We start from the raw sequence: 25375 nt of genomic DNA on the forward strand, positions 1-25375 counted from the left end.
ACGCCTGTTGCAGCGATTGTGTGACTATCAGAATGCCAGGGTCTTCCACACTTGTCTCTGTATCGTACAGAAACTGACACTAATGGCTGCCGGCGTCCTTGTGGAGAAGGAAGCCGTGGGCGTGCCTGAGAAAGTGCGGGAATCCGGTTTCACAGTGCACACAGTGAGAGGGGTGGAGTATGCAAAACATACTCCAGCTCTCAGCGCTGCTGTGCTATGCAGCGTCACGCCCCTACCCTGACTGTCAGGCCTGTGGGCGGTAACGAAGGGAGACTAGGCCCAGAAGCCGGGGACTCGAGTTAATAAGCGCGGCCGGCATATCAGTGCTGGCCGGCGCGGAAGTCCCCGGCGCACCACAAATCCCAGCGGCGCCTTAAATAAAAATGGCAGCGGCGGTTAGCGCAGTAGTCACCCAATACACTAACACACCCAGCAACGCTGTGGTGTGCGATGGCACTAGTGCGGACAGCGCCGCTGTCCCTGGCGCACTAACACACCCAGCAATGCTGCCGTGTGTCTGCGCGGTCCCCACAGGGACACAGAGTACCTCCATGTAGCAGGGCCATGTCCCTGAAGATACTCCGCTCCATGTCCAGCAGATACCAGGGGCTGTGGATGGAGCACGGTCTCAGTGCCTGGAGACCGATAGGATCCCACTTCACCCAGAGCCCTGTAAAAAGGGATGGGGAAGGAAGCAGCATGTGGGCTCCAGCCTCCGTACCCGCAATGGGTACCTCAACCTTAACAAACACCTCCGACATGAAGTGGGGTGAGAAGGGAGCATGCTGGGAGCCCTGTATGGGCCCTCTTTTCTTCCATCCGACATAGTCAGCAGCTGCTGCTGACTAAACAGTGGAGCTATGCGTGGATGTGTTGCCTCCTTCGCACAAAGCACAAAACTGGTGAGCCAGTGATCCCACTGGGGGTGTATAGCCAGAAGGGGAGGGGCCTTACACTTTTAAGTGTAATACTTTGTGTGGCCTCCAGAGGCAATAGCTATACACCCAATTGTCTGGGTCTCCCAATTAGGAGCGAAAAAGAAATTAGGATTATTGTATAATAGCTTCCCCTCATTTTCTCTTTTCATTATTATCCCGATTGAACTGGAAATTGCACCATGCCGTAATCAATCTCATATATTCGATCCATGCAGTACATCGGCATATCCAGGACAAGGGAGGCAAGGGGGGGGGGCGTAAAAGCCAAACACCCCTTTATCTCAAGTTTCATTTAACAGAGCAAAGGTATTCCTTGGAACAAAGATTGGTACAAAGAAAATGAAAAATAAGAGGGTGAACGGATATATCACCTCTATATCATTAATCGAGCCTGTCCCTTCACGGGACTATCCTGGCCGAGCGGGTATTATTTTAATGCTATAAGCAGTAAGGCTGTTTCTAGAGTGAAGTCCCTTGTATCTATAAAAAACAACCAAAGGTAAGTTGCTCATTCAGTCCCTTTGGTTGTACACATTCAAATCTATAGATCCATCTGCTTTCTCTCTGTAGGAGCAGCTGGTTCCAATTTCCTTTCCTTTCTGGTTCAGGAACAACCTCAAGGACCCTAAATGCAATGGACTTAGTGTCCCCTCCATGGATTTGTCGGATATGTCTTGACACCGAAGTGTCTCTGTTGTTTCTTACATCTCCCAGATGTTCTCCCACGCGTTTGCGCAGCTCTCTTTTGGTTTTACCGACATAATCCAGGGGGCATGTACAGGTTGCCACGTATATGACTCCTTCTGTACCACAGTTCGCAAAGTCACGGCTCTCATACCTTAATCCTGTGGCAGAGCAAATAGTCTGTTTTCCCTGAAATATCTAACATCTTATTGATGGACGCTATAAGATCATTCACTATGGCGTCACCATCCGGGGTATCTAGATTGAGAGCGGCCCCAGTATCAGAATCCTGATCAGTTACATCCGCCTCATCACACAGAGAGCCGTCCCGCTGGGACCCTGACCAGTGTGATGAAGTTGAGGGTCGCTCATAGCGAGCCCGCTTAGGTTGTCTGGGACTGTCGTCCGAGTCAGAGCCGTCACCCTGGGGTGCATGTGACACCCCCGGAGCTAGGAAGTGTTCCAGCTGAGGGGGACCAGGGGGCAATGAATCAACAGTGCCCATGGTCTGAGTTACTGGTCTAGACTGCAATGTTTCAAGAATTTTAGACATAGTCATAGACAATCTGTCAGCAAAAGCAGCAAACTCCGTCCCTGTCACCTGGACAGCATTCACAGGTGGTTCTCCCTGGGTCACCTCTAGCAGAGGCCCCGGCTGAGCAATAGCCACAGGGGCCGAGCACTGCACACAATGGGGGTCAGTGGAACCTGCCGGTAGAGCAGCCCCACATGCGGTACAGGCAGCATATAAAGTCCGTGCCTTGGCACTTTTGCTTTTTGCGTACGACATGCTGTTGTCTCCTTGAGAAATCTAAGGAGGGTATATAGCAGAAATCACCAGCGACCGTACAGTGTAAAGTATTGCCAGCACAAAATACAAAGTACACTATGGCACAAGTGGGGGAGAGCCCTTGAGGGCTGCTTACCGCCCGCTGAAAAGCGGGTGTGAGGTCGTAGAATCCCTTGTCTGGGTCTCCCAGCCTCCCCTCTGCAGCTCAGCGTGCAGGCAGGAATGGCTGCCGGCGTCCTGTGAAGAGGGGCGGACCGTGGGCGTGCCACAAACAAAAGTGCGGGAAACTGCGTCCCACTGTGCCTAGTGTAAGGGCTGGAGTATGTAAAACAGACTCCAGCTCTTAGCGCTGCTGGTCTGTACAGCGTCCCGCCCTCCTCCTGACTGGCAGGTCTGGGGGCGGGAACGATACGAACTAGGCCGCAAAAGCCGGGGACTGTAGTAATCTAGCGCGGCCGTCATATATGCACGGCCAGCGCGGAAGTCCCCGGCGCACCACAAATCCCAGCCGCGACGCAGTAAACACTGATCCCAGCGGCTGGATCGGCCGATCGTACTAAGTCTCCACACTCAGCAGAGCTGTAGTGAGTAACGGCACAAGCGCAGCAGCGCTGTTTACCCCGGCGCACTAACACACCCAGCAATGCTGCAGTGTGCGTGCGGTAAGCACGGGGACACGGAGTACCTTAATGAAGCAGGGTCCTGTCCCTGAGGAAACTCCGCTCCGTATCCAGCAGGTCCTCCAGGGGTTGTGGATGGAGCACGGTCTCAGTGCCCGGAGACCGGTAAAGTCCCACTTCACCCAGAGCCCTAATGGGGATGGGGAAGGAATCAGCATGTGGGCTCCAGCCTCCGTACCCGCAATGGGTACCTCAACCTTAACAAACACCGCCGACCGCAAGTGGGGTGAGAAGGGAGCATGCTGGGGGCCCCCGTATGGGCCCTCTTTTCTTCCATCCGACATAGTCAGAAGCTGCTGCTGACTAAACAGTGGAGCTATGCGTGGATGTCTGACCTCCTTCGCACAAAGCATAAAACTGAGGAGCCCGTGATCCCACGGGGGGGTGTATAGCCAGAAGGGGAGGGGCCTTACACTTTTAAGTGTAATACTTTGTGTGGCCTCCGGAGGCAGTAGCTATACACCCAATTGTCTGGGTCTCCCAATTAGGACCGACAAAGAAAAGAGCCGAAACAACGGTCCCTTCTTACAGGTGGGCCACTGCCGCCTGAAGGACTTGCCTACCTAGGCTGGCGTCTGCCAAAGCATAGGCATGCACCTGATAGTGTTTTGTAAAAGTGTGCAGACTCGACCAGGTAGCCGCCTGACACACCTGCTGAGCCGTAGCCCGGTGCCGCAATGCCCAGGACGCACCTACAGCTCTGGTAGAATTGGCTTTCAGCCCTGAAGGAATCGGAAGCCCAGACGAACGGTAGGCTTCAAGAATCGGTTCCTTGATCCACCTAGCCAAGGTTGACTTGGAAGCCTGCGACCCCTTACGCTGGCCAGCGACAAGGACAAAGAGCGCATCAGAACGGCGCAGGGGCGCCGTGCGTGAAATGTAGAGCCTGAGTGCTCTCACGAGATCTAACAAGTGCAAATCCTTTTCACATTGGTGAACTGGATGAGGGCAAAAAGAAGGTAAGGAGATATCCTGATTGAGATGAAACGGGGATACCACCTTGGAGAAATTCCGGGACCGGACGCAGAACCACCTTATCCTGGTGAAACACCAGGAAGGGGGCTTTGCATGACAGCGCTGCTAGCTCAGACACTCTCCGAAGTGATGTGACTGCCACTAGGAAGGCCACCTTCTGCGAAAGGCGAGATAGAGAGACATCCCGCATCGGCTCGAAAGGTGGCTTCGGAGAGCCGTCAGCACCCTGTTAAGATCCCAGGGTTCTAGCGGACGCTTGTAAGGTGGAACTATGTGGCAAACCCCCTGCAGGAACGTGCGGACCTGCGGAAGCCTGGCTAGACGCTTTTGAAAAAACATGGAAAGCGCCGATACTTGTCCCTTGAGAGAGCCGAGAGACAAGCCCTTGTCCATTCCGGATTGAAGGAAAGAAAGAAAAGTGGGCAAGACAAACGGCCAGGGAGTGAAACCCTGATCAGAGCACCAGGATAAGAAGATCCTCCAAGTCCTGTGGTAGATCTTGGCGGACGTTTGTTTCCTGGCCTGTCTCATGGTGGCAATGACCTCTTGAGATAACCCTGATGACGCTAGGAGCCAGGACTCAATGGCCACACAGTCAGGTTGAGGGCCGCAGAATTCAGATGGAAAAATGGCCCTTGAGACAGCAAGTCTGGTCGGTCTGGGAGTGCCCACGGTTGACCCACCGTGAGGTGCCACAGACCCGGGTACCACGATCTCCTCGGTCAGTCTGGAGCGACGAGGATGGCGCGACTGCAGTCGGACCTGATCTTGCGTAATACCCTGGGCAGCAGTGCCAGAGGAGGAAATACATAAGGCAGTCGAAACTGCGACCAGTCCTGAACTAACGCGTCTGCCGCCAGAGCTCTGAGATCCTTGGACCGAGCCATGAATGCCGGGACTTTGTTGTTGTGCCGAGACGCCATTAGATCGACGTCCGGCGTTCCCCAGCGGCAACAGATCTCCCGAAACACGTCCGGGTGAAGAGACCATTCCCCTGCGTCCATGCCCTGGCGACTGAGAAAATCTGCTTCCCAGTTTTCTACGCCCGGGATGTGAACTGCGGAGATGGTGGAGGCTGTGGCTTCCGCCCACAGCAGAATCCGCTGAACTTCTCGGAAGGCTTGACGACTGCGTGTGCCGCCCTGGTGGTTGATGTACGCAACCGCCGTGGCGTTGTCCGACTGAATTCGGATCTGCCTGCCCTCCAGCCACCGCTGGAACGCCTTTAGGGCCAGATACACTGCCCTTATCTCCAGAACGTTGATCTGAAGGGAGGACTCTGTCGGAGTCCAGGTTCCCTGAGCCCTGTGGTGGAGGAAGACCGCTCCCCACCCTGACAGACTCGCGTCCGTCGTGACCACAGCCCAGGATGGGGGCAAGAAGGATTTTCCTTTCGACAAGGAAGTGGGAAGAAGCCACCACTGAAGAGAGGTCTTGGCTGTCCGTGACAGCGAAACGTTCCTGTCTAGGGACGTCGGCCTCTTGTCCCATTTGCGGAGGATGTCCCATTGAAGTGGACGCAGATGAAACTGCGCAAAAGGAACTGCCTCCATTGCTGCCACCATCTTCCCTAGGAAGTGCATGAGGCGCCTCAAGGGGTGTGACTGACCCCGAAGAAGTGATTGTACCCCTGTCTGTAGTGAACGCTGTTTGTCCAGCGGGAGCTTCACTATCGCTGAAAGGGTATGAAACTCCATCCCGAGGTAAGTCAGCGATTGGGTCGGTGTCAAATTTGACTTTGGGAAATTGATGATCCACCCGAACCTCTGGAGAGTCTCCAGAGTGACGGTCAGGCTGTGTTGGCATGCCACCCTGGAGGGTGCCTTGACTAGAAGATCGTCTAAGTAAGGGATCACAGAGTGGCCCTGAGAGTGTAGAACCGCCACCACTGCTGCCATGACCTTGGTGAAGACCCGTGGGGCTGTCGCCAGGCCGAATGGCAGCGCCACGAACTGAAGGTGTTCGTCCTTGATGGCGAAACGCAGAAAGCGGTGATGCTCGGGAGCGATCGGCACATGGAGATAAGCATCTTTGATGTCGATTGATGCTAGGAAGTCTCCTTGTGACATCGAGGCGATGACTGAGCGGAGAGATTCCATCCGAAACCTTCTGGTGCTCACATGCTTGTTGAGCAGCTTGAGGTCTAGAACGGGACGGAATGATCCGTCCTTTTTTGGCACCACGAACAAGTTGGAGTAGAAGCCGTGACCATGTTCCTGAGGTGGAACGGGAATCACCACTCCTTCTGCCTTCAGAGTGTTTACCGCCTGAAAAAGTGCATCGGCTCGCTCGGGGGGCGGAGATGTTCTGAAGAAACGAGTCGGAGGACGAGAACTGAGCTCTATCCTGTAACCGTGAGACAGAATGTCTCTCACCCATCGGTCTTGGACATGTGGCCACCAGGCGTCGCAAAAGCGGAAGAGCCTGCCACCGACCGAGGATGCGGTTTGTGGAGACCGAAAGTCATGAGGAGGCCGCCTTGGGGGCGGCTCCTCCGGCGGTCTTTTTAGGACGTGACTTAGACCGCCATGCAGAAGAGTTGCTCTGGCCCTTCTGTGACCTGTTGGACGTGGAGGAATGGGACCTGGCTGAGGGCCGAAAGGACTGAAACCTCGATTGAATCTTTCGCTGCTGAGGTCTGTTCGGTTTAGACTGGGGTAAGGACGAGTCCTTTCCCTTGGATTGCTTGATAATTTCGTCCAATTGCTCGCCAAACAAGCGGTCGCCGGAAAATGGCAAACCGGTTAAGAACTTCTTGGAAGCAGAGTCTGCCTTCCATTCGCGTAGCCACATGGCCCTGCGGACTGCCACCGAATTGGCGGATGCTACCGCTGTACGGCTCACCGAGTCGAGGACAGCGTTCATGGCGTAGGACGAAAAAGCCGACGCCTGAGATGTCAAAGACACGACCTGCGGAGTAGCGGTGCGTGTGACCGCATTAATCTCAGACAGACAAGCTGAGATAGCTTGGAGCGCCCACACGGCTGCAAATGCTGGAGCAAAAGACGCACCTATGGCTTCATAGATGGATTTCATCAGGAGCTCTATTTGCCTGTCAGTGGCATCTTTGAGCGTTGAGCCATCTGCCACTGATACCACGGATCTAGCCGCCAGCCTAGATACTGGAGGATCCACCTTGGGACACTGAGCCCAACCCTTAACTACGTCAGGTGGGAAGGGGTAACGTGTGTCATTAAGGCGCTTAGTAAAGCGCTTGTCCGGATATGCTCTGTGCTTCCGGACAGCATCCCTGAAGTTAGAGTGATCGAGAAAAGCACTCCTTGTACGTTTGGGAAACCTAAACTGGTGTTTCTCCTGTTGTGAATCTGACTCCTCAACAGGAGGAGTTGGAGGAGGAAGTTCTAGCACCTGGTTAATGGACGCTATAAGGTCATTTACAATAGCGTCTCCTTCAGGTGTATCACGATTGAGAGCACCGTCAGGATCAGAGCCCTGAGCTGCAACCTCCGCCTCATCCTCCAGAGAGTCCTCATGCTGAGACCCTGAGCAGCGTGATGAAGTGGATGAAGGTCCCCAGCGAGCCCGCTTAGACGGTCTGTGACTGCGGTCCGAGTCGGAGTCCTCTCCGTGGGACCTATGTGTCACCTCAGGAGCAGTTTGCTGCTCCAACCGAGGGGGGCCTGGGATCAATGATTCAACAGTGCCCGGGGCCTGTGTTACCGGTCTGGACTGCAAAGCTTCAAGTATCTTAGCAGACCATTTGTCCATAGACTGAGCCATGGATTGTGAAAGGGACTCAGAAAGTTTCTCAGCCAACACTGCAAACTCTGTCCCTGCCACCTGGACAGTGGCAGCCGGTGGTTCTACCTGAGCCGAGGGTCCCACCAGTGCCTGAGGCTTCCGGCTGAGTGAGTGTCACAGGGGCCGAGCATTGCACACAATGAGGGTAGGTGGAACCTGCAGGTAACATAGCCGCACAAGAGGTACAAGTTGCAAAATAAGCCTGTGCCTTGGCACCCTTGCTTTCTGCAGACGACATGCTGTTATCTCCTCTTAGCAAACAGTGAGGGTATATAGCCAAGCAAATACTGCGGCCGAGCAGAGCAAATGTATACCCAATATGGATATGGATATATATAATAGACAGAGACAGAGACAGAGACAGAGACAGAGACAGAGACAGAGACAGAGACAGAGACAGAGACAGAGACAGAGACAGAGACAGAGACAGAGACAGAGATAGAGATAGAGATAGAGATAGAGATAGAGATAGAGATAGAGATAGAGAGATAGATAGAGAGATATATATATATATATATATACACATACACACACATATATATACACTGCGGCACCCAGGGGGGCCAGCACCTGTAACAGGTGCAGCTTACCGACCGCGTTCAGCGGTTGTGTGTCCACCAGATTCCCTGCCTGGGCCTCCCAGAGTTGTGGAGCTCTATTTGAAGTTCTCCTCCGGCAGCAGCGATAATAACAATGGCTGCCAGCGTTCTGAGAGGAGGAGGGAGCCGTGGGCGTGCCTCAGAAAGTGCGGGAACCTGGTGCCCCACAGTGCTCAGTGAGGGGGGAGGAGGATACTAAGTATGCTCCAGCCCTCACCGCTGACGTTCAGTCTAGCGTCCCGCCCTTGCCCCTGACTGGCAGGCCCGGGGGCGGGAATATGCGGTACTAGGCCGCAAAAGCCGGGGACTCGATTTATAAGCGCGGCCGGCAAACAGGCGCGGTCGGCGCGGTAGTCCCGGCGACCCCAAACACAGAGCAGCTGCTGCAGCGTCCGATCCACAGGCGCTCTATGCGCCGTCCCCAAGGGGACACAGAGTACCTCAGAGAAGCAGGGCCTGTCCCTGATGACATCCAGTCTCCTGTCCGTCAGGTTCCCACGGGGGCTGCGGAGGGAGCTCGGTCCCAGTGCCTGGTGACCGGTTAGGATCCCACTTCTCCCAGAGCCCCTAAGGGATGGGGAAGGATAACGGCATGTGGCTCCAGCCTTTGTACCCGCAATGGGTACCTCAACCTTAACAGCACCGCCGACCAAAGTGGGGTGAGAAGGGAGCATGCCGGGGGCCCTGGGGCCCTCTTGTCTTCCATCCGATAAAGTCAGCAGCTGCTGCTGACTAAAATGTGGAGCTTGCGTGAATGTGTGCCTCCTTCAACACAAAGCATAAAACTGATGGGCCCGTGATGCACGGGAGGGTGTATAGCAGAGGGGAGGGGTTACACTTTTTAAAGTGTAATAACTTTGTGTGGCCTCCGGAGGCAGAAGCTATACACCCAATTGTCTGGGTCTCCCAATGGAGCGACAAAGAAAACGCAGGTAAAAGGCAGGTAAAATGCACCACTTTTGATTAGCATGCATTTTTCCTGCGTTTTTGATGCCCTCATTGATTTCAATGGGTGACAAATGTTGACAAAAACGCAGGAAGAATGAACATGCTGCATTTTTTGTCACAAACTTTTGACAAAAAAAACGCTGACAAACTGCAACGTGCGCATGACAAATCTGACTTCTCATAGACTTTGCTGGGAAGTCAGATGTCAGAAAGTTCAGCTGACAAAACTGCAGCCAAAAAAGCAGCAAAAAAGCAGGAAAAAAAGCAGCGTGCGCATGTAGCCTGAGGTCTCTTGCACACAGATCTGTACAATTTCTAGATTGTATGGAGGTGTAATAGTGGCGTCTATGACACACTAACTGCATTGTGCCACATTATGGCGAAAACTCTGATTATACCAGAAAATGTAGAAACGTCCTACAGAAACCATGTTACCAACAACAGACAGCAGCTACATAAACACACTGATGGTTTTCATCAGCTCGCAATACATTGGTATCAGCCAGTGACCAGATGAGTGGATACACAACACACAACTAGGCTAATGCAGTACACACATTCTGGACATTTTTCTGACTCAAATAATAATAATAATAATAATAATAATTTTATTCATTTATATAGCGCTATTAATTCCACAGCGCTTTACATACATTGGCAACACTGTCCCCATTGGGGCTCACAATCTAGAGTCCCTATCAGTATGTCTTTGGCGTGTGGGAGGAAACCGGAGTACCCGGAGGAAACCCACGCAAACACAGGGAGAACATACAAACTCCTTGCAGATAGTGTCCTTGGTGGGATTTGAACCCAGGACCCCAGCGCTGCAAGACTGCAGTGCTAACCACTGAGCCACCGTGCCGCCCAAATGCAATTGCCTCTGGTCACATTTATTTGAACACCGGTTTGAACTGAATATATATTTATTTCAGGAGCCCAAATAAGAGTTAGAAGGTGGCCGGTCTCAAAGAGGACATTGCCAAGTCATGCTTACCTTAGTAAGTAATTCTACAAAGTGGATGGCCGTTTGTGTATGCAAGGTTAGGGGTCCTGTCTTGATCCGCGAGACCCCATCTGCCAGTGCCATGAAAATAATCAACTGGAGATTAAAAGAGAAAAGAAAATGAAATGTATACTTATTGTCTATAAAAACTAATTGACGTTCAGCCAATAAAGTGTAGTGTAAAAGAAATAAAACTCAGAATCTAACGGATGGTACAAATAAGAGGAACTTTTTACTTTTCATACAAGTCTCTATATTCTGTACTGAATAAAAAGTGTACAAGAAATAAATTAAAACAAACTTTGTGTAACGAACTGACATTGCTTGCAGCCCTGCACTTGATAACCAGCCCGACAGCACTAACTAGATCACCACTAATATATTCATTCACAGCTGCCTTGTCTACACTTGTCTATTTAAAACCTACTCTTCAAGGATAGAGAATATAATATAATATATATATATATATATATATATATATATATATATATATATATATATATATATATATATATATATATATATATATATATATATATATATATATATATATAGAGATTATATATATATATATATATAATCTATATACACACACACACACATACGTGTGTGTGTGTGTGTGTGTGTATGTATATATATGTGTGTGTGTATATATATATATATATATATATATATATATATATATATATATATATATATATATATATATATATATATATATATACATATATATATATATACACACACACACACACACACACACACACACACACACCACAGATCAAAAGTTTAGGGTGCTTAGATATTTCCTTATTTTTGATAGAAAAGCACTTTTTTTTCCAATGAAGCTAACATTAAATCATTAAACAGAAATACACTATACATGGTTAGTGGTAAATGACTATTCTAGCTGCAAACGTCTGTTTTTGAATGCAATATCTACATAGGTGTATAGAGGCCCATTTCCAACAACCACCACTCCAGTGTTCTATTGGTACATTGTGTTTGGTAACTGTGTTAGAAGGCTAATGGATGTTTAGAAATCCCTTAAACTCTTGTGCAAGTATGTTAAACACAGCTGAAAACAGTTTGGCTGATTAGAGAAGCTATAAAATTGACCTTCCTTTGAGCTAGTTGAGAATCTGGAGCATTACATTTGTTGGTTCCATTAAACTCAAAATGGTCAGAAAAAGAACTTTCATGTGAAACTCGACAGTCTATTCTTGCTTATTTTTTTAGAAATGGAGGATATTCCATGCGAGAAATTGCGAAGAAACAGAAGAAGATTTCCTACAACGGTGTGTACTACTCCCTTCAGAGCAGAGCACAAACAGGCTCTAACCAGAGTAGAAAGAGAAGTGGGAGGCCGCGCTGCAAAGTGAGCAACAAGACTAGTACATTGGAGTCACTAGTTTAAAAAATTGATGCCTCACAGGTCCTCAACTGGCAGCTTCCTTAAATAGTACCCTCAAAATGCCAGTGTCAACGTCTATTGTGAACAGGAGACTCCGGGATGCTGGTCTTCAGGGCAGAGTGGCAAAAAAAAGCCATATCTGAGACTGGCTAATAAAAGGAAAAGATTAATATGAGCAAAAGAACACAGACATTGGACAGAGGGAGATTGGAAAAAAGTGTTATGGACAGACTAATCGAAGTTTGAGGTGTTTGGATCACACAGAAGAAAATTTGTAAGATGCAGAACAACTAAAAAGATGCTGGAAGAGTGCCTGACGCTATCTGTCAAGCATGGTGGAGGTAATGTGATGGTCTGGGGTTGTTTTGGTGCTGGTAAAGTGGGAGATTTGTACAAGGTAAAAGGGATTTTGAATAAGGAAGGCTATCACTCCATTTTGCAACGCCATGCCATACCCTGTGGACAGCGCCTGATTAGAGCCAATTTCATCCTACAACAGGACAATGACAAAGCACACCTCCAAATTATGCATGAACTATTTAGAGAAGAAGCAGGCAGCTGGTATCTGTAATGGAGTGGCCAGCCCAGTCACCAGATCTCAACCCTATTGAGCTGTTGTGGGAGCAGCTTGATCGTATGGTGCAAAAAGTGCCCATCAAGCCAATCCAACTTGTGGGGGGGCTTCTGGAAGCATGGTGTGAAATATCTCCAGATTACCTCCGCAAATTAGCAGCTAGAATGCCAAAGGTCTGCAAAGCTGGAATTGCTGCAAAGGAGCGTTCTGTGACGAAAGCAAAGTGTGAAGGAGAAAATTATTATTTCAAGTAAAAATCATTAATTTCTAAGCTCGTCACTGTCTGGACTATATTTATATTATATTCATTATGCAACTCATTTGATAAACAAAAGTATGATTTTGCATGGACAAAATTGTCTGGATGACCCCAAACGTTTGAATGGTAATTTATTCAATTTTTTTTTTTTTTTTTTTATTAAGATAAATTACCTGGTCCTGTAAATATTCATCAACGCAGCCCCCATGGCGAAGGTTTCGGAGAAGGATTTCTGCAGCTTCTGCACCGACGCGATCTGAGGGTACACCTAAAAAAAAAAAAAAAATAAATAAATAAATGGAACATATTTCACTCATATTATGCCTGCTTCTTATGAAAACAATTTTTGAAAGATAAAAAAAAAACAAAAACAAACACAAATACCTTTGCGTCCTAGAGATGAACCTGCAAATAAACAACCTGTAGATGTCTCAGCAACAATTCTGTAAAACAAGAGGAAAAATAGAAGGCAACCGATATCTGATCATGTTTATTCAGGAATTAAGGGTCACCTTGGTCGGGCCCCACATCCCTCTATGATCTATAATGACCTGGTGCCCAAGTTATCTACAGTAGTGAGTACACACCAGGTGTCTATATACAGAGCAGGTTTTTATGCTGCATTTATAATTAGTTCAGGCAGAGTACATGACCACAGCGCTAATGTATAGTAGACTAGTCAGTAAACTGTGCGTAGCCCAGAGACACTGAAACATTCCTAGTGAAGTAGGTTTAGTTTTCTGCTTATAGTAGGTTGGCTAATCAAGTGTTTGCATTTAAAGAGAAACAAAAAAAACAACTTACATAATGCCGCTGCCATTTCCTACTGCTTTGTCTCCAGTTTCTTGAACACCCTGGATATTCACATAGAGATCCCTGAGCTCTCGCCGTATGCAACGTACTGAAGCAGAGATCATGTCCTTGACCATCTAAGGAAATGCACATTCACGTATAAAGCCTTGACATATGTATTCCACATACAAACACCACCTATTAGTAATCTGTCATAACTGCATGTGTTCATATTGTAATAAAAAAAAACAAAAAAAACCAAAACACTGATCTATTGTGAAATAGATCCCGATAATACAATTTTAAAGGGAATCTGTCAGCAGGTTTTTGCTACCTCATCTATGAGCAGCATGATGAAGGGGCAGAGATCCTGAATCCAACCATGTATCACTTAGATTACTAAGTGCAGGAGTTCTGACAAAATCCGAATTTTTAGATTTAGCCATGTAGCAGAGCTGAGGGAGCTGCCCCAGCCCACACCAGGCTCTCTCTAGAGCAGAGGTCCTCAACTCCAGTCTTCAAGGCCCACCAACAGTGCAGGTTTTTGGGATTTCCTTAGTATTGCACAGGTGTTAATGTAATTACCTGCCCAGGTGCTGGTTCCAACAGCAGTGCAATGCTAAGGAAATCCTGAAAACATGCACTGTTGGTGGGCCTTGAGGACTGGAGTTGGGGAACCCTGCTCTAGAGATTGTACAATGACAGTGAGGTGTCAGAGGAAGGGGCGTACCAGACTGCCTCGCGTGACCTTGTAGTCCGTGTAATGATAAGGCCTACTGCATAAACAGATTGGACTGTGACAAGACAGGCATCCGTGAGTTTTCTGTGTTAACCCTTGCAGAATGGTGGCTTTAGATTACATCTCAAAAAACCTGCTGACAGATTCCCTTTAAAAGGTAATTGGTCACCAGATTTTTGATATCCAATTTGAAAGCTGCATAATACAGGGGCAAAGGCCCAGATTCCAGTGATGTGTCACTTACTGAATTGCGTGTTGTAGTTTTTTTTTATAAAATCACTGTTGTCTCTGCTGCACAGCGACCAGTTCTCTGAATGCTGAGCTCTATATAACCCCACCCACACCACTGACAGATGGTGACAGAGTCCCTTTAAAGCAAATATATAGCCAGTTTTTTTTGTAACATAATGGAATATGGCAGTATATGGAAGATGGTTGCAAATAAAATGTATTTTTTTTTTCTTTTCAGGACATAGCTTGATTATCTGGACAAGATGTCATTTGTTTTCTGGAGAAAAAAAAAAAAAACAAGACTTCAAAACATGCAAACATATGACAATACGTTTGCTTCCGTGTCCCATAGACTTCCATATTCTATGCGTTGGTTTTATTTTTCTCCGTTTTTTTTTATAACATTACAACCAGATAAGTCAACGATACCCCATAGATGTCTCTTAGAGCCAGAAGCTTGGGGCTTGGGAATATAAATAATAGGCTACAGCTACATGCCACAGCAATTAAGTAACATTGGGGTCCCCAAGCATGGAGTCTTGAATGAAGTATCATCCTGATTTCTAACATGCAGACACAAACTGGCGAGTTGCACTCACATTTTTGCACTACTTGGAGCATGTGCACTCACCTTGTATGGAAGAACACCAGCTACAAATGCTCGGCCATAGATCTTTGTGACTGATCCTCGATCTGTCAAGTTAATTGGCTTTAAGTATTTAACAGGGGAAACTCGGACTAAGATTTCTCCTCCACCACGAGGGTAGTAGCCCCTAAAGAACAAAACCACACAAAAAAAAAACCCCAATATTATTTACTCTGTCCCTACAGTTGTATCTGACACAAGAAGGGAATTTTGTTTACTTACCGTAAATTCCTTTTCTTCTAGCTCCAATTGGGAGACCCAGACAATTGGGTGTATAGCTATTGCCTCTGGAGGCCACACAAAGTATTACACTTAAAAGTGTAAGGCCCCTCCCCTTCTGGCTATACACCCCCAGTGGGATCACTGGCTCACCAGTTTTAGTGCCAAAGCAAGAAGGAGGAAAGCCAATAACTGGTTTAAAGACCAATTCAATCCGAGGAAACATCGGAGAACTGAACCATACCACATGAACAACATGTGTACCCGAAAAAACAGAAAAACCCAGAGAAAACAGGGCGGGTGCTGGGTCTCCCAATTGGAGCTAGAAGAAAAGGAATTTACGGTAAGTAAACAAAATTCCCTTCTTCTTTGTCGCTCCATTGGGAGACCCAGACAATTGGGATGTCCAAAAGCAATCCCTGGGTGGGTAAAAGAATACCTCATGATAGGGCCGTCAAACGGCCCTCTCCTACAGGTGGCCAACCGCCGCCTGAATGACTTATCTACCTAGGCTGGCGTCTGCCGAAGCGTAGGTATGCATCTGATAATGCCTGGTAAAAGTAAGTAGACTCGACCAGGTGGGTGCCTGACACCCCTGCTGAGCCGTAGCCTGGTGCCGTAATGCCCAGGATGCACCCACGGCTCTGGTAGAATGGGCCTTCGGCCTTGAGAGAACCAGAAGCCCAGTAGAACTGTAGGTTTCAAGAATTGTATCCTCGATCCCCCGAGCAAGGGTGGATTTGGAAGCTTGCGACTGTTTACGCCGACCAGCGACAAGGACAAGAGTGCATCCGGGTGGCGCAGGAGCGCCATGCGGGAAGTAGAACCTGAGTGCTCTCACCAGAACCAACAGATGCAAATCTTTCTGAAATTGATGGACTGGACGAGGACACAAAGAAGGTGAGGTGATATCCTGATTGATATGAAAGTGGGATACCACCTTAGGGAGAAATCCCGGAACCGGACGCAGAACTACCCTGTCCTGGTGAAGGACCAGGAAGGGAGTTTGTATGAGAGCGTTGTTAGCTCGGAAACTCTCCTAAGAGACGAGACCGTTACTAGAAGGCCACTTCCCGTGAAAAGCGGGAAGGGAGACATCTTTCAAAGGCTCGAAAGGCGGCATCTGGAGAGCAATTAGAACCTTGTTCAGATCTCAGGGCTCTAACGGCCGCTTGTACGGAGTGCTGAGAAGACAAACTCCCCGTAGGAACGTGCGTACCTGAGGAAGTCGTCGTTTCTGAAAAAAATACAGATAGCGCTGAGACTTGTCCCTAAAGGGAACTGAGCGACAACCCATTTTCCTACCTAGATTGCAGGAAGGAAGGAAACATAGACGATGCAACCGGCCAGGGAGAAACACCCTGCGCCGAGCAACGAGATAAGAACATCTTCCACGTCCTGTGGTCAATCTTGGCGGACGTTGGTATGCTAGCCTGTCTCATGGTGGCAACCACGTCCTGAGGTAATCCTGACGACACTAGGTTCCAGGACTCAATGCCACACCAACCGGTTGAGGGCCGTAGAATTCAAATGGAAGAATGGCCCTTGAGACAGCCAGTCTGATTGGTCTGGTAGTGCCCCCGGTTAGCCTACAGTGAGGCACCACAGAACCGAGTACCACAACATCCTCGGCCAATTTGTAGCGACGAGGATGGCGCGGCCGCAGTCGGTCTTGATCTAGCGCAGTACTCTGGGCAACAATGCCAGAGGTGGCACCTAAGGTAGCTGGAACTGCGACCAATGCTGAACTAAGGCGTTTGCCGCCAGAGCTCGATGATTGTGAAACCGTGCCATGAAGCTGGCACATTGTTGTTGTGCCGTGACGCCATTAGATCGACGTCCGGCCTCTGTCAGCGGCGCCAGATCTCCTGAAACCCGTCCGGGTGAGGAGACCATACTCTTTCGGCCACACCTCAGCGACTTAGGAAGTCAGCTTCCTAGTTTCCACACTTGGGGTGTGAATTGTGGATATGGTGGATGCCGTGTCTTCCACCCACATCAGAACCTGCCGGACTTCCTGGAAGGCTTGCCGGTTGCGCGTTCTTCCTTGGTGGTTGATGTATGCCACCGCTGTGGAGCTGTCCGACTGAAGTCGGATATGCTTGCTTTCCAGCCGCTGTTGGAAGGTTTGTAGGGTAAGATACACTGCTCTGTGTTCAAGAACATTGATCTGAAGGGTGGACTCTTGCTGAGTCCACGTACCCTGAGCGCTGTAGTGGAGAAAAACTGCTCCCCACCCTGATAGACTCGCGTCTGTCGTAACTATCGCCCAGGATGGGGATAGGAAGGACCTTCTTTTTGACCAAGAGGTGGGAAGAAGCCACCACCGTAGAGATTCCTTGGCCGCCTGAGAAAGAACGACGACTCTGTTGAGGGACGTCGACTCCTCGTCCCACGTAGGAAGTGCATGAGGCGTCTCAATGTGTGCGACTGGTTCTTAAAGAAGAGCTTGCAGCCCGTAGTGAATGCTGTTTGTCTAGCGGAAGCTTCACTGTCGCTGAGAGAGTAAGAAACTCTATGCCTAGATATGTTATCGACAGGGTCGGGGTCGGATCTGACTTTAAAAAGTTGAAGATCCACCCAAAACTCTAGAGAGTCTCCAGCGCAACGTTCGGGCAGTGTTGGCATGTTTCCTAAGAGAGTGCCTTGACAAGTAGATCGTCTAAATACGGGACCACAGAGTGACCCTGAGAGTGCAGGACTGTGACTACTGCTGCCCTGACCTTGGCGAAGACCAGTTGGACTGTCGCTAGCCGGAAGGTAGAGCTACGAACAGAAGGTGTTCGTCTCCTATAACGAAGTGTAGAAACGCTAGTGCTCTGGATCAATCGGCACGTGTGGATAAGCATCCTTGATGCCTAATGATGCTAGGAAATATCCTTGGGACCTTGAGGCGATGACATGGCGGAGGGATTCCATCCGGAACCGCCTGGTGTCCACGAGCTTGCTGAGCGTTTTTAGATCCAGAACGGGACGGAACGGCCCGTTGTTATAGGTACCGCAAAGAATTTGGGGTAAAAACCGTGACCTTGTTCCTGAAGAGGAACGGGGGTCATGACTCTTTCTGCCTATAGAGTGCACCCTGTTTGCAGAAGAGCAGCGGCCCGGCCGGGAGGTGGAGAAATTCTGAAGAATCGAGTTGGAGGACGAGAAGTGAGCTCTATCCTGTACCCGTGAGACAGAATGTCTCACACTCAATGGTCATTGACCTATGGCAGCTAAATATCGCCAAGGCGGGAGAGCCTGCTACCGACCGAGGCCGCAAGTCATGAGGAAGCCGCCTTGGAAGCGGGTTTTCAGACTGTCGCTTTTTTGGGCGTGACTGAGCCCGCTAAGAATCTTAGCTCCTCTGATCCTTTTGAGTCCACATTGGACGAGGAAAAATGGGACCTGCCCGAGCCTCGAAAAGGCCGAAAACCCCGACTGCCTCTTGCTGTTGGGGTTTGTTGTGTCCGGGCTGAGGAAAGGATGAATCCTTACCCCTGGACTGTTTAATGGTTACATCCAACGCTCACCAAACAGTCGGTCAGCAGAAAAAGGCAACTGGTTAGGCAACCTTTTTTGGAAGCAGAATCTGCCTTCCATTCACTTAACGAGCAGACCAGGCTCTGCTTAAAAACACGGAGTAGCGGAGGCTACCGCCGCACGGTTCGCAGAGTCCAGGACAACCTGAATCGCGTAAGAAACAAATGCAGACATTTGAGAGGTTAAGGATGCCACCTGCGGCACAGATGTACGTGTAACCGTGTCAATCTGTGTAAGACAAGCTGAAATAGCTTTGAGTGCCCCAAGGGAGAGAATGCCGGAGCCAACGGTGCGCCGACAGCCTCATAGATGGCTTTCGACCAGAGATCCATCTGTCTGTCAGTGGCATCTTTGAGTTTGCAGTTCCATCTCCCACTGCAACTATGGATCTAGCTACAAGCCTGGAGATTGGAGGATGCCGCTCGGGACACTGGGTCCAGTCCTTGACCAAGTCAGGGGACAGGGATAACGTGTATCCTAAGCCGTTTGGAGAAGCGCATATCTGGATAAGCGTGGTGTTCCTGGACTGCCTCTCTGAAGGCAGAGTGGTCCAGAAAAATACGTGAAGCTGACTCCTCCACTGGAGGAGCTGTGAGAAATAACCCACATTCTATAGATGGACGCTATAAGATTATTTACTATGGCGTCACGAGCAGGTGTATCCAGATTGAGAGCGGTCTCAGGATCAGAATCCTGAGCCGCTACTTCCGCCTCATTACACAGCGAGTCCTTCTGCTAGGACCCTGATGAAACCGAGGCCGCTCATAGTGAGCCCGCTTAGGCTGTCTGGGACTGACGTCCGTGCAGAGCCGTGACTCTGGGATGCGTGTGACATTCCCGGAGCTGTTAGTTATTCACACTGAGGGGGGCCATGGATCAATGATTCAACAGTGCCCTTGTGAGAGACATGTCCGGACTGCTAGGCTTCTAGTATCATAGCCATAGTCTCAGAAAAACTGTCAGTAAATACTGCAGACACCGTCCTCATCCCCTGGCCAGTAGTGCATACAATGGGAGTCTATGTAACCTGCCGGCCGTATAGCCGTACATGCTGTACCAGCTGTATAGAAAAACATGTGGTTCTGCACCTTTGTTTTACACAGAGAATATGCTGATAACTCCTCCGCATAATCCAGGAGGGTATATACAACGTGCGACCAAACAGTGCAATGTATATAGTACAAGCATATCTATAAGTGCACTTCTGCACTAGTGGGGTTACCACCACAGGTGCTGCTTAACGCCTGTTGCAGCGATTGTGTGACTATCAGAATGCCAGGGTCTTCCACACTTGTCTCTGTATTACAGAAACTGACACTAATGGCTGCCGGCGTCCTTGTAGAGAAGGAAGCCGTGGGCGTGCCTGAGAAAGTGCGGGAATCCGGAGTCACAGTGCACACAGTGAGAGGGGTGGAGTATGCAAAACATACTCCAGCTCTCAGCGCTGCTGTGCTATGCAGCGTCACGCCCCTACCCTGACTGTCAGGGCTGTGGGCGGTAACGAAGGGAGACTAGGCCCAGAAGCCGGGGACTCGAGTTAACAGCGCGGCCGCCGTAAAAGCGCGGGCCGCGCTGAAGTCCCCGGCGCACCACAAGTGCCAGCCGCGCCGCAGTCCCAGCGGCCGGCGCGACCGAGTCCTAGAAGTGGCCAGCGTCCCGCCCCTCTCCTGACTGGCAGGTCTGGGGGCGGGAACGAACGGAAGCAGGCCGCAAAAACCGGGGACTCTAGTTATCAGCGCGGCCGCCGTAAAAGCGCGGGCCGCGCTGAAGTCCCCGGCGCACCACAAGTGCCAGCCGCGCCGCTGCCAGCGGCCGGCTCGACCGATTCTTAGAAGTGGCCAGCGTCCCGCCCCTCTCCTGACTGGCAGGTCTGGGGGCGGGAACGAACGGAAGCAGGCCGCAAAAGCCGGGGACTCTAGTTATCAGCGCGGCCGCCGTAAAAGCGCAGGCCGCGCTGAAGTCCCCGGCGCACTACAAGTGCCAGCCGCGCCGCAGTCCCAGCGGCCGGCGCGACCAATTCCCATAAGTAAGCCTGCTTCAGCGAAGCTGAATGAGGCCATGGCACAGGCGCCGCAGCGCTGATGTCCCCCGGCGCACTACAACACCCAGCATGCTGCGGTGTGAGCGCCAAATGCACGGGGACACAGAGTACCTTGAGGAAGCAGGGCCATGTCCCTGATGTACTCCGCTCCATCCAGCATCTTCTCCAGGGGCTGTAGATGGAGCACGGTCTCAGTGCCTGGAGACCGGTAAATCCCACTTCACCCAGAGCCCTGTAAAAAGGGATGGGGAAGGAATCAGCATGTGGGCTCCTGCCGCCGTACCCGCAATGGGTACCTCAACCTTACAAACACCTCCGACATACAGTGGGGTGAGAAGGGAGCATGCTGGGAGCCCTTAGTATGGGCCCTCTTTTCTTCCATCCGACATAGTCAGCAGCTGCTGCTGACTAAAAAGTGGAGCTATGCGTGGATGTGTTGCCTCCTTCGCACAAAGCACAAAACTGGTGAGCCAGTGATCCCACTGGGGGTGTATAGCCAGAAGGGGAGGGGCCTTACACTTTTAAGTGTAATACTTTGTGTGGCCTCCAGAGGCAATAGCTATACACCCAATTGTCTGGGTCTCCCAATGGAGCGACAAAGAAACTATGTTATAAGAACACAGGGAATGGGGGGGGGGGGGGGGGAAATAGACAGGAAAGGGTCTAACTAGTATAAAGAGATGAGAAATCATGCCACATACAACATTTTTGTGATTGTGTGCAATTTTCAACGAAACTCCCTTAATTACCGTACTTTTTTCCCTGCAATTTCCCAAAACATGGAAAAGGCAGATAAGGGAGAGGTTTATTGTCACTAGTACTTGCCACAGACACAAAGGTCTTTCTGTAGGCCCAGAGGTGCCCAATCTGCAATGCATTTCTCTATAGCCTCAAGCCATCTGGGCACATATAGACATGGCAACCACCCAATGGCTGGGGGCGGGCGTCGGCAGTGATCATCACCCAATGGCTGGGGGGGGGGGCGTCGGCAGTGATCATCACCCAATGGCTGGGGGGGGGGGCGTCGGCAGTGATCATCACCCAATGGCTGGGGGGGGGGGGGGCGTCGGCAGTGATCATCACCCAATGGCTGGGGGCGTCGGCAGTGATCACCCAATGGCTGGGGGCGGGGGCGTCGGCAGTGATCATCACCCAATGGCTGGGGGCGGGCGTCGGCAGTGATCATCACCCAATGGCTGGGGGCGGGCGTCGGCAGTGATCATCACCCAATGGCTGGGGGCGGGCGTCGGCAGTGATCATCACCCAATGGCTGGGGGCGGGCGTCGGCAGTGATAATTCATCATTAGTGCAGGCATCTGGTAGATTCACATGATTGGGGGGGGGTTGACAGTGAAGCTGAAGCTTTTATGGGGAAGATAACTGTGGGGCCGTATACATGCTGTATGTTAGGAAATATAGCAGTAATTCAGGAATAGCTTCTGCTGCATTATGACCAGTGCAGACTTTGACTTTTCCTCCTCTGACGTGCATGGAATTAGTCTAATAAGTTTCAGTATTATAGAACCTATAATGTACGACAACGCTATTAACCAGCAGATATAGGGATAATCTGAAGGTCAAGAGGGTAATGGAGGTGCCCGGCTGCTGCACTGAAAGTGCGGTACCCATGAGAAAATTAAAAAAAAAAAAAAACTTTATGCCTCCTGGGTTTGGGGACAATGATTCTAATGACCGGTTCCCTTGAACTGGGATGTAATGGTTTCCTCATGGTAATCCCCAGTAACTGCAGAACGCATCTCAAGTCTGTGTTAAGCAGACGTTCTCACCTTTTCCGGATGTCACAATCTAATTTAAAAGAGAAATGTTCGGCAATTTGCTTAAAAACCTGAAGAGGAAAAAAAATAATAGGCATGAGTGATGCAAATAAAGAGTCTTGTTTATCACAATACCGTGTTTCCCCAAATATAAGACAGGATCTTATATTTTTGCTCTAAAAGATGGACTAGGGCTTATTTTCAGGGGAGGTCTTAAGTCCCCCCCCACCATGAACAACAATACACATTTATTCTTGTATTTCTAATAGAGATGCCCAGTTTTCTGTTCTATGATCCCACAATTGTTACACTATTGTCTGAATCATGGGAAATAATTCCTAATAGCGGTCAGCATTGCTGCATGCTATGAAGTCAGACTATGTGAGAGGGCACAGGTGGAAAATAGGAGGGTACTGTATATGTCACACCTAATCGGTTGTATACAGGAGTAGAGCTACAAGGTATGCCGCATACAAACCATCGTGGTATAGTCAATCTGTGGGGCCATCTCTGCGTTTGTGCCACCTTTAAAAATCAGTTCAGAAGGCGATTCAGCAAAGAGGACGCAGGGAAGGGAGACCTGAAGTAATAGGCACACGCTCCTACAGGAGACAGCAGTGGAAGAATTAGTAGTCAATTAAAAAGACTGGATCTTTACATATCACCAATATTGGATTTACAAGAGTCCGACCAATGTGCTCCTCCTCAAGTCGCTAGGAAAAAAAAAAAAAAAAAAAAAAAAAAAAAAAAAAAGCCAAAAGCCATGCTAGAATAGTATTCTGCTCTACTTGGCCTTTTTTAGGGACCTCATTGGAACCCTGAATCAATATTAGGAGCTAGTGACATTGTCCTGGTCATTAATGACTGCTGTGACAACTCCTTTAAACACGAGAAGTCCCAGAGAGGGGTCATTTGACATTTCTACCATTGGAACCCTATGGAGCTTGAAATTCCTGGGACTTCTAGTGTTAATGGGTTAGTCTAATCTTCATAAAAGACATTGTCGGATAGTGCTTTTAAAACACATACAATTTTTCAATTTACTGCTTGTTAAAATTTTGTACTGTTCTTTAGAGATTAACACTTGTTTACTTCTTGTTGCCTTAGAGACAGACCACCCATCTTAGGCAGCACAACATGTGCAGTGCTTACAAGCTCATTTTATTGAGCTTGTAAACACAGTTTTGGAAGCACTTTAGGATTGCTAGAGTCCCCAGTTATCTCCTAAACCAGACAAGCTTCAGTGCAGTTACTCCATAAAGCAAAATGACAATTTATGAAATTGTGTTTTATTGCTGACACAACATAATCTAATATATAAAGCTGTACGTACGTACGTGCATGCGTGCGTGCATGTCCGGGATTGGCAACTGCACCGTTGCAGCTACAGCCACAAAATTTTGCACACTCACACGTCTGGACCCCGAGAGTGTCATAGGCTATGTTGTGAGGCGAAATTTTAACCCCGCGCGTTCCAATTTACCAATTTTGCCCCCATCTACAGTGCCTACAGGTAGTATTCAACCCCCTGCAGATTTAGCAGGTTTGATAAGATGCAAATAAGTTAGAGCCTGCAAACTTCAAACAAGAGCAGGATTTATTAACAGATGCATAAATCTTACAAACCAACAAGTTATGTTGCTCAGTTAAATTTTAATAAATTTTCAACATAAAAGTGTGGGTCAATTATTATTCAACCCCTAGGTTTAATATTTTGTGGAATAACCCTTGTTTGCAATTACAGCTAATAATCGTCTTTTATAAGACCTGATCAGGCCGGCACAGGTCTCTGGAGTTATCTTGGCCCACTCCTCCATGCAGATCTTCTCCAAGTTATCTAGGTTCTTTGGGTGTCTCATGTGCACTTTAATCTTGAGCTCCTTCCAAAAGTTTTCAATTGGGTTAAGGTCAGGAGACTGACTAGGCCACTGCAACACCTTGATTTTTTCCCTCTTGAACCAGGCCTTGGTTTTCTTGGCTGTGTGCTTTGGGTCGTTGTCTTGTTGGAAGATGAAATGACGACCCATCTTAAGATCCTTGATGGAGGAGCGTAGGTTCTTGGCCAAAATCTCCAGGTAGGCCGTACTATCCATCTTCCCATGGATGCGGACCAGATGGTCAGGCCCCTTGGGTGAGAAACAGCCCCACAGCATGATGCTGCCACCACCATGCTTGACTGTAGGGATGGTATTCTTGGGGTCGTATGCAGTGCCATCCAGTCTCCAAACGTTACGTGTGTGGTTGGCACCAAAGATCTCGATCTTGGTCTCATCAGACCAGAGAACCTTGAACCAGTCTGTCTCAGAGTCCTCCAAGTGATCATGAGCAAACTGTAGACAAGCCTTGACATGACGCTTTGAAAGTAAAAAGGTACCTTACGGGCTCGTCTGGAACGGAGACCATTGCGGTGGAGTACGTTACTTATGGTATTGACTGAAACCAATGTCCCCACTGCCATGAGATCTTCCCGGAGCTCCTTCCTTGTTGTCCTTGGGTTAGCCTTGACTCTTCGGACAAGCCTGGCCTCGGCACGGGTGGAAACTTTCAAAGGCTGTCCAGGCCGTGGAAGGCTAACAGCAGTTCCATAAGCCTTCCACTTCCGGATGATGCTCCCAACAGTGGAGACAGGTAGGCCCAACTCCTTGGAAAGGGTTTTGTACCCCTTGCCAGCCTTGTGACCCTCCACGATCTTGTCTCTGATGGCCTTGGAATGCTCCTTTGTCTTTCCCATGTTGACCAAGTATGAGTGCTGTTCACAAGTTTGGGGAGGGTCTTAATTAG

The 25375-nt window shown here is 49.3% G+C and overlaps 1 protein-coding gene across 3 annotated transcripts in view; it reads right to left on the reverse strand.

Moving 5' to 3' along the window:
• The window catches only part of RTCA (RNA 3'-terminal phosphate cyclase), a 68916-nt gene that overhangs the window by 20990 nt on the left and 22551 nt on the right, over positions 1-25375 (reverse strand). For all 3 annotated transcript variants that reach the window (XM_075320986.1, XM_075320987.1, XM_075320985.1), the window contains exons 5-11: positions 23073-23196; positions 22607-22665; positions 15020-15161; positions 13431-13555; positions 13011-13069; positions 12800-12894; positions 10371-10475 (exon numbers count right to left, since the gene is read on the reverse strand). In XM_075320986.1, coding sequence (XP_075177101.1) covers positions 10371-10475; positions 12800-12894; positions 13011-13069; positions 13431-13555; positions 15020-15161; positions 22607-22665; positions 23073-23196 — 709 coding nt within the window. The remainder of the gene's footprint in view (positions 1-10370; positions 10476-12799; positions 12895-13010; positions 13070-13430; positions 13556-15019; positions 15162-22606; positions 22666-23072; positions 23197-25375) is intronic.

This window comes from Anomaloglossus baeobatrachus, chromosome 8, assembly GCF_048569485.1.
Source record: "Anomaloglossus baeobatrachus isolate aAnoBae1 chromosome 8, aAnoBae1.hap1, whole genome shotgun sequence".
NCBI classification, from domain to species: domain Eukaryota; kingdom Metazoa; phylum Chordata; class Amphibia; order Anura; family Aromobatidae; genus Anomaloglossus; species Anomaloglossus baeobatrachus.